We start from the raw sequence: 9,339 nt of genomic DNA on the forward strand, positions 1-9,339 counted from the left end.
CTGTTACAAGGGCTGGTATTCCAGGGCTTGAACAATCAGCTGCCGGGGGAACCGGCAAAACCAAATGTATTAATAAGAATAATCTTCAATGGCCTCGAGAAGTCCATAAAGAGAGAAAGAGAAGTTCTGGAGCTATCTGACATTCTGAGTCTTTCATACATGAAGGGTTTCGATGAGAAGATGACGTGTTGGAAGGTAGACCAAGAGGTCCGAGCACATGAGGGTCAAGGCCCAGAACGTGGCAAGATATCGGTCGGTCTAGGCCGGAGAGATCACTCGGCTTAGGCCAGGTGCGGTTGCATGCGGCGCCACCCTCGCTGCTCAGAGAGAGATATCACGGGGTTGGAACCCTACTTACAGAGAGAAGAGGAGGACAAGGACAATTGGCAGAGTCTCATAGCCTCCTAGGCTCGGCCGTGTGAATTCCCATCTTCCGATGAGTGGCCATTGATCTCTAAAAAACGATTGATGATGGTTGCGTCCACGTGGTGATCCGTGTGACACTTCCCGAGGGCCTTGGTGATGCCTTTCTTTACCGGCTCGCCTCCCACATCCGTGGGGATGTGGAACGACGATGCGCCATAGGCCAGCGCTGACCGGATGCACTTTGTGTACACTTCTCGCGCTTTGGCTAGCCCCAGTCCCCACGTCGACGCCGCTAGCCTCGACAGGGCATAGCCCTGGGTCCTCAGCTTCCTCTCCACCGCTGCAAGGTGGGCTTTCCAGTTCAGCTTCCGGTACAGCCAGACTCCCAGGAACCTGGCAGACTCCTTCGGTCTGACGGGGCTGGTGCCTCTCCCTGGGCTGGTGAGTTCCAGCTGGTTTGACCATTGCCGTCGTCCCTTGTTGAAATGGATCCGTTCGCTCTTTTCCGGGGCGAACTTCATCCCCTGACTGTCCACCCATCGTATACACGTTCCCCACGCCGCCTCTAGTTGCCGGACATTCGCTTCGGGGTTTCGACCAAACACCAGGAGGTTGGTGTCATCCGCAAACCCCTCTATAGCCAAGTGAGGGTGTTCGTCTTTTAGCTGCTTGTATAATGAGGAAATATAGAGGATGAAGAGAACAGGGGAGAGCGGTGAGCCTTGGGGGACCCCTGCCCGAATCGCCGTCGGTGCCGCCGTCTTGCCGTCAAAGAGGAGTGTGGACTCTCGGCCCGTCAACCAGTCTTTTGTCCAGAGAACGAGCCACCTCGGGTAGCCCATTTCTCGCAGTGTTGCCAGTAGTCGTGTGTGATTAACCGTATTGAAGGCTCCTGAAATGTCCAATTGCAATAGGGATGCCGCGGCCTTCTGTCTCCATGCCTCCTGGACCTGGGCTACTACTAGCCGAACAGCCATCTCCGTGGAGCGGTGTGCCCTGTCCCCCATTTGTTCGTCTGGTAGAAGGCCGTTGACTTCAGCAGCTTGAGTGACCTTCCTGGCGACCACTGACTCTATTACCTTCCCTAGGGTTGGCAGTAGCGCAATGGGCCTGTACCCTCCCGGGGTCTGATACACTGGCGGCGCCTTCCCTGGCTTCGGTAGTACTATGGTCTTTGCCTTTTAGAACCTGAAAAGAAAAATAGGTATGGTTGGAATGTTTTCTGGAGGTGTCGATAGTGTTGTTGATTTTTCATGTTAATGGTAGAGGCGCCAGAAGCTCGGGAGTGAATCAAGTACATCTACGTACTGGGCAAACTTTGGGCGGTAAATTAGGATACATGAGGTCTCCTATATCGGGTCAGTCTACCTGGTATTTCTTTTTGCGATGCCGATGACAACGGGGGCATCTTTCTTTTGTAATAAGTTAGGTAGTCTATCCTGCTCTTACTATTTGTTTTTTATTTCTCCATCTTATCAATCTCTCTCACTCTTTCAGTACGTTTTATCAAGTTCGAATGACTTGGCAAACCGATGAGATGCTCGGGCTATGTAGGTGATATATGTGAGGGCATCTGGAATCTAGTGTCCCAAGGGCCTCTAGCACACCTACAACGGAACGATGGGAAGGGGCGCGCACGCACCTCTAGGCAACACTACCTACCATTTTGGTCTCTGAGTGAAGGCACCCGTTATCTATCTCACACATAGGCGACAAGACCCGTGCGGTGGCGAGCTGGATTTATGAGCCAGTCAGGAGTCCGAACGATGGGAAGGGGTTTGTGCCCGCTACAGGTAGGCAACGCTAGGTATCTGAGCGCTGCCGGTCACTTGCTTGCGCTTTGATAAAAGTCCCCTTATCTATCTCACCCATAAGGCGATAACCCGTGCGGTGGCGAGCTAGATTTGTGAGTCACTCAGGAGGTCCGAACGCGAGGTTGCTGTCTTTATATTCTCGTCCTTTCCCCCGTCTGGCTTCTGCTTCCCCCCCCCCCCATAATTACTCAGACAAATTCTTTTACTTCATTATTTAAAATGCCGACTTCTACTTCTTCTTCTCCCTCCGCTTCCGGGGCTGGTAACGCTGGCAATGCCTCCCCCACGCTGGCGCCATCTTCCCAGGCCCCCAAGCGGTACCGCGGCCTGTCGGCATATCGGTGGGCACCGGCCCCCTCACCTTCCTCCGGTCCTTCCCCCTCTTCCTCGGCTTTGGTCCCGGCTCCCTCCCTTTTCTCCGGCCCTTCCCCCTCTTCTTCGGCTTTGGCCCCGCCCCCCGCCTCTTCGGTCCCGGCCTCTTCCCCGGTCCCCTCGTCCTCGGTTTCGGCCTCTGCCCCGGCGCCGTCGTCTCCAACCGCTCCCAAGCGGTACCGCGGCCTGTCGGTGTCCCGCTGGGCACCGGCCCCAGCTCCTTCGCCTTCGGGTCCTGCCTCGGCCCCCTCTTCGTCCTCGGCCGCCTCGCCTTCCGCTCCGGTCTCCCCCGGGGCTCCTTCGGACTCGCCCCCGTCGCCCGTCTTGGTCCCGTCGCTCGGCTCGCCGTCGTCGTCCGTCTCGGCCCTGTCGCTCAGCTCACCCTTGTTGCCCGGTTCGCCCCCGTCGCTCGGTTCGTCCCCGAACCCCGCCTCGGCGTCGCCCCCCGCCCCGGCCACCCCAGACCCACCCCCCACCCCCGACTCTCCTCCCCCCACGCCCGCAGCTCCGCACCGCCCCAAGGCTGTGCGCAGGTCGGACGGCTCCACCGTGACCGTCATCAACGACATGAAGCCGGGGGAGAAGGGCCTCGCCGCGTCCCAGTGGGCGAAGAGGTAGCTGTGTCTCCCTTCGCCCTTCGCAGGCCCTCCTGGCTTCATGTCGTTGGTGGGGTGGGTGGCTGGGTAATAATAATAATAATAATAATAATAATAATAATAATAATCCTGTCCGGAGGACAATATTGCGGCCAAACTCCAAAAGAATTATTATGGTAAAGTCACGTGATTTTAAATAGAAGAAAACTCTCGAAAAATCATACGATCTGCCAATTGGTCGACAGGGCTGCGGTCTCCACTATTTCTGCTATCGTGTTTTGGACGCGTAAATTGGCGGGATAAGATCAGCCCATGTCTGTTTTGGGACACTCGCGCGACAGTTGTTATTTACCTCCCAATCCAACTGTTCCCATCCAGCATGGAGATCAACGGAGAAATGAGGGTTTGTTCCCACTGCAGAGAGAAGCAGCCTGCCATGCAGTTTGTTCACCTGCGTGATTCCTCGAAGACAGTACAAAGATGTCTTGCTTGCCGGAAGAAGGCGGCCGACAGAGTAACCATAGCTTCCCACCATACTTGATTTGTTGCTAATACAGATCGCACAGGTGAAACAATCGACCACTTCCGTTGCCATAATGCGTGAGATTGTAGGCAACAAAAGGCTTTCTGACGTGTCGGACGAGGTGGCGGCCCCGCCCAAGCGCAAGAACCTCACCCATGCTGTGATGAGTGAGCGGTATCACGCCGGCGGTGTGGTAGAGGGCGACTCTGTCACCGTCGCTGCTGCTCGTCAAGAGCTTGCCCGCATCCAGAGAGATCACCGGTCATTGCGGCGTAATGATGAGGAGCCGAGTCAGACACCCCGACTGAGCGAGTTGCTTCGTCGGCAATCTAAGGGCCGAGAGGATGTCGAAGGAGACGACCAAAGTAGCGATGATGACCGGAGCAATTCCCGCTCCGAGCCAGGCATCGCAGTAGCAGAAGGGCCTGTACCGGAAGAGCCTATCGAACAGCGAGGGAAGCGAGGCCGGCCTCGAAAACAGCCCCCTTCCGATCCGACTCTTCGCCGTCCGCCTGGCCGACCACGGATACATCCCCTTCACAATCCAGCTGCTCCTCGCCGCCCACGTGGCCGTCCTCGCCGTGTCACTCGTCCAGAACCTTCTCCAGCGCCCCTACGCAGCCAAATTCGCCATGGTCGCCCACCAAAGCCGAGACAACCAGTAGGCCGTCCTCGCAAAATTCCGGTCAATGACCCGCCGCCGGTCCCGCCCCGCGATTTCAACGAACCGCCTCCTAAATACACGGGCGATCTGCAGGGATCTCCGCTTTGCAAAAACGATGTTACTATCAAGCATGAGTTTAACGAGCGCCTTGCGCAGGAAAACATGCGCCTTTGTTTCAGATGTAAGGGAACGCTGGTTTGATGTTGAGCTAAAGGCGGATGGAGTTTGCAAACGCTGTCACCAAAAGGATGACAAGAAGCGGGCTGACGAACCTTTCCTTTACTCCGCCGAGAACCACCTGGACTTTGGAGAGATGCCAGACTCTCTACCCATCCTCCATCCCGCCGAAGAGATGGTTATCTCGCGGGTCCACGTTGCAGTCAACGTGTTTACGGTGTGTTCCTTTCTATCTTTGTTGGCATTGCTTCTTACTTTTGGCTTTCAGGTCCGGGGCCAGCAGTACAAATATCGCGGCCATGTTGTTCATTTCCTTCGCGACGTAGGCAAGGTCTATGACGAACTTCCATTGCTGCCCAAGGATTTGGATATCGTGATTCTGCGTCCGAGCGGTTCTGAAGCCGATCCCGCGATGGACCGACAGTTTCGCAAGCGATTTCGCATTCGCCGCCGAGTGGTGGCTACCTGGCTCCGTTTCCTGTCACGCAACCATCCTGGCTACAAAGGCTTTCTCCTTAGCGAATCAAATCTAAGCCAGCTACCCGAAGACGAGTCCATCTTCGATCAACTTACCATCCACGAAGTGAGCAGCTGGGAAGACCTAGAGCCCGACCAGGGCCCAGTCGACGGTGACAGGCCGGAGAACGAGGATGGGCTGGGGTTCGATGAAGCAGCTGTACCCAACGTGCTGGTCAAGGATTCGGAATTCGCCCTGCTGCAGGGCGGACTCGAAAACAACGGCCCGGAGAACCAAGAACGTCCTCCAATGCAGCAGCAGCAACCGCGCGACGCTCACCACCTTCCAATGCCTCCCATCAGATTCACGCCGATCAGCGAGTTCAACCGGTCGCAGGCTCTGCTGTCGCTAGCATGTCCCAGCCTCTACCCACGCGGTCTTGCTGATTTCAACCAGCCGAGGCAACGCGCCATCAGCTACTCGGATTACTTGGCGCATGCGATGAAGTGGCATGACGGGCGTTTTGCCCGCCATCATACCTTCCGTTACATCGCATTGAACACCCTCATGCGGCAGCAGGCCTATGGGCACAGCCGGTTCTACGTCAACAAGCAGCGGTCTACCGTCCTAACCAAGGCGGAGTTACAACAGGCACTGGAGAATCCCGACCGTCCTGAAGCTCAGGCAATCCTCAACCAGATCTCCCGCTTTGCTGGGGCGATTCAGGGTACGAGACCCTATTGGTACCGCCGGCGCAGGGAGTGCGAATCTTTCGCGCACTGTCTGGGCGTCCCCGGCGTATTCATCACGTTGAGCCCAGCCGATCTGCACTGGCACGACCTCTACCGGCACATGCCGGAATTCGAGCGGTGGCAGGTGTTGGACGAGCCGGCTCGGATCTCGTTGTCCGGTCGCCTGCTTCGCGAGAACCCCCATATCGCGGCGTGGTACTTCACCACGCGGTTCAAGGCATTCCGAGACGTGGTGTTAACCAAAAAATTTAACCTTTCAGACTTTTAGTGTCGGTACGAATGGCAAGGACGAGGCAGCAGTCATAACCACGGGCTGTACTGGTTTGAAGAGGGCCCGCAGCAGGCTACCAGCACAGATGAGGAGAGGGCGAGGTTCGCGCGTTTGTGGGGTTACCACATCTCGGCGGAAAACCCCCAGCCCCATCGGATTGGACAAGGAGGTGATGGCGGCAACCCACTGAACGTCGACGCACTGCAGACGGAAGTAACATGGGACTGGCTGGATCGCGTCCTCAACCGGTGCCAACGGCATCATTGCTCGTCCACCTACTGTTTGCGCATCAACAAACGCGCGGCGGAACTGGCAGAGAAGAACGGCGAGCCGGGCCCCGAACCGGAATGCCGGTTTCTGTTTCCCCGCCCGCATCGAGAGGAAGCCGGCTTGGTTAGAAGGCCGGGCAAGACGTGGTGGTCGTTTGAGGCGGTACGGAACGACTCCCACATGAACCAGTATAACCGGCTCATCACGCTCTGCTGGCTGGCCAACACCGACATCTCGCCGTGCACCGGGATCGAGGCGGTGATCAACTACGCCGCCAAATACTGCAGCAAGACCGAGACCAAGACCAGCACGTACGCCGAGATCGCCGGGGCCATATTGCCACACGTCTCGGACAGGAACCCCATGCTGTCGTTTGTTTCGAGGATGATGAACAAGTTAATCGGCGAGAGGGATTACTCCGCACAGGAGACGTGCCACATCCTCCTCAAGCTACCCCTCTACCAGGACAGCCGCGTTGTGATTAGCGTCGACTGCCGACCGGCTGACAGGCATAACCGGGTTGGCAGAATTCTCCGAAGCGGATGAGGCTGTCCAGACGAAGAAGACGTCGTACGAGAAATACCTGGAACGGCCTAGTGACATGGAGGCGGTGTCGTATTTCAGGTTCCTGGAGACGTGGAACTTCCAATCGCCAAACCCGGGCAACTGGAGGGAATGGCGCCCACCCGCTCGGCCCAGGGTGTTGTATTACTTCCCGCGGTACACGCCGGTCCATGGGCACGTACAGTTCGAGGACTTCTGCCGGGTCAAGCTTATGCTGGCACATCCCTCATCGGGAATGCGGCGGCTTTCTAACCCTCGACGGTACCCGTTTCTCAGGCTACGTGGCGGCATACGAGCACTGCTTGGAGCACCATGAACATGAGGATGACCACTACGGAGAGGCGGAAGCGCCGGAACCCGCGGCTGACGAGGACGAGTTCCGGGCTGTACCCTTCCAGGAAGATATCAGTCTCGAAGACTGGCAGGAGCTCGCACGCATGGTGCCTGAGCTCCAACCAGAACACGAGGAGATCGACCTACTGACTAGGCGAGATATCGACATCAGGTACGACTGGCATCCCCACGTCGGCCGGTATATCGATGAACGGTTCGACAGCGGCAAATACTGGGATCTTCTCAAAGTCGAGCACCCCAGTATGGCGGGAGATGTTGAACACATTCCTCTGAAGGCCCGGGATACCCTCAACCGGGAACAGAGGATCGTGTACGACACTATTATGGGCCACCTAGAACGGGATAACGTACCGCCCATCCTGTTGCATGTTGACGGCGGCGGAGGCACTGGGAAGTCGTACATGGTCAACATGCTGTCGTCTCACCTCCAGCAAACTCTCCCCGGCCGAAAATCGCCCATTCTCCGTGCCGCACCCACCGGGGTCGCGAGCAACCAGATCAATGGCCAGACGCTGCACTCCCTCCTCCGCTTGCCTATCGATGGCAACTACCGCCCGGTTGACCGAAACACCCACTGTTTTGGGGAACCTACAGCGTGTTTTTGCGGGTGTACGTTACCTCGTCATCGACGAAAAGAGCATGCTGGGGCTCAAGACTCTGGGTTGGATCGATCGGCGGCTCCGCGAGATTCTTTTCCGGAAGAAGAATGACTTTCTTTTTTCGGGCGGATTGAGCGTCATTCTGATCGGAGACTTCTTCCAGCTGCCGCCGGTGCTGAACAAGCCGATCTATGCCGAGTACGACAGGTTGATGAAGGAGATGGAGGTTGCTGGTCTCAATGCCTACCGCGCCTTCGAGCACTCGGGTTTTCTTGGAAGACAATCCAGCGGCAACATGGGGCGGACCAGGCCGGGTTTCGCGACGCCTTGGTCGAGCTCAGACAGGCTCGGGTGTCGGTCACGGGGTGGGAGCTGTTAGTCTCCCGGTGCGCGTCCAATCTCTCACCCAGAGTACAAGCCGGTTTCGCGAACGCCGTACGCATTTATCCGACGAGAGAAAAGGTGCGGTCTTATAATCATGACCACATGGTCGACCTGAACTCTCCGGCCCTCTACGTAGAGGCTACCCACCAAGGCGACGGGGCAAGTAAGGCCGAGTCGAAAGACGCCGGCAACCTGTCGAGCCGCTTCCCGGTATGCATCGGCGCCAGAGTGATGTTGACCAGGAATATCTGGAACCCGGTGGGCCTGGTGAACGGCGCCCAAGGCACGGTACACGATATCGGCTGGGCGGAAGGGGCGGACCCCCTGCGGGATCCGCCGTTGGTCATCATGGTGGCCCTCGACAAGTATACGGGGCCGCCGTACTACACAAGAGACGTAGAGCTTCAGGACGGGCAGGGCAGGTTGGTGGTCCCGATCCTGCAGGTGAGGCAAGACTTCACCCTGAAGAACAAGACGTGCAGCCGCACACAGTTCCCCCTAGTGGTCGCGTACGCTATCACGGTGCACAAGTCCCAGGGGATCACGCTGCCCAAGGTGGTGTGCGACATCTCGGAGCGCGAGTTCGCTTCCGGGTTGTCATACGTGGCCGTCTCCCGGGGCGTCGAGGCTGGACGGGGTGATGTTCGACGTACCATTCGACCGAAGCCGAGTGAACCGGGACCCGCCGACTGCTGCCATGCAGAGGAAGCTGGCGGATTACGAGAGGCGTTGGAAGGCTAGGTTGCTAGAGCCGCTATACCGACCAAGCAACGTGGAAGCGAGCGATACGGAGAGTTATGTGTGACTACGAATTAAGCATGTAGAAAATAGCAAGCAGTTTGGCCGAACAATATTAGACTCCGGACAGATATTGGCGCTTCGTCTCTCCCGTACTTAATAACAATAAATTAGCTCGATTGTCCTCCGGAGAGGGACAGGAAAATTGCCAGGAGCGGGAGAGAGGAAGGAAGCGCCCCGTAGCGTAGCGAAGGGCCGCGCGACTGACGAACGAAGCGACGCCAGCAATTTTATTGACTTGATGCTGAGTATATCGCTACCTTCCTTCGGTTTCGCTTTTCTCGTCCAACCAACTTTTCCCATGGATTAAGTCCAGGGGCCGCGTCACACAAACACCTCCCCTTACCCGTCATCTTACATCCCCGCATGAGACATACC

At 57.1% G+C, this 9,339-nt stretch overlaps 3 protein-coding genes across 3 annotated transcripts; 2 read left to right on the forward strand and 1 right to left on the reverse strand.

The window, feature by feature from the left end:
* Window positions 1-404: 404 nt before the first annotated feature.
* On the reverse strand, window positions 405-2,031 carry CHGG_06027 (uncharacterized protein; the record flags this gene model as incomplete). The annotated part of the gene is made up of 3 exons (XM_001222121.1): window positions 405-1,381; window positions 1,446-1,554; window positions 2,029-2,031. 3 exons carry the CDS (start codon window positions 2,029-2,031, stop codon window positions 405-407), a joined length of 1,089 nt encoding a protein of 362 aa, XP_001222122.1.
* Window positions 2,032-2,399: 368 nt separating this feature from the next.
* Window positions 2,400-3,170, forward strand: CHGG_06028 (uncharacterized protein; the record flags this gene model as incomplete). The annotated part of the gene is made up of 1 exon (XM_001222122.1): window positions 2,400-3,170. One exon carries the CDS (start codon window positions 2,400-2,402, stop codon window positions 3,168-3,170), a length of 771 nt encoding a protein of 256 aa, XP_001222123.1.
* Window positions 3,171-3,527: 357 nt separating this feature from the next.
* On the forward strand, window positions 3,528-8,904 carry CHGG_06029 (uncharacterized protein; the record flags this gene model as incomplete). Its single annotated transcript, XM_001222123.1, has 8 exons — window positions 3,528-3,551; window positions 3,715-4,452; window positions 4,544-4,729; window positions 4,781-5,845; window positions 5,990-6,739; window positions 6,790-7,584; window positions 7,775-8,093; window positions 8,159-8,904. 8 exons carry the CDS (start codon window positions 3,528-3,530, stop codon window positions 8,902-8,904), a joined length of 4,623 nt encoding a protein of 1,540 aa, XP_001222124.1.
* Between the last annotated feature and the right edge of the window lie 435 nt (window positions 8,905-9,339).

This window comes from Chaetomium globosum, genomic scaffold (genome assembly GCF_000143365.1).
Source record: "Chaetomium globosum CBS 148.51 scaffold_3 genomic scaffold, whole genome shotgun sequence".
Taxonomy (NCBI): domain Eukaryota; kingdom Fungi; phylum Ascomycota; class Sordariomycetes; order Sordariales; family Chaetomiaceae; genus Chaetomium; species Chaetomium globosum.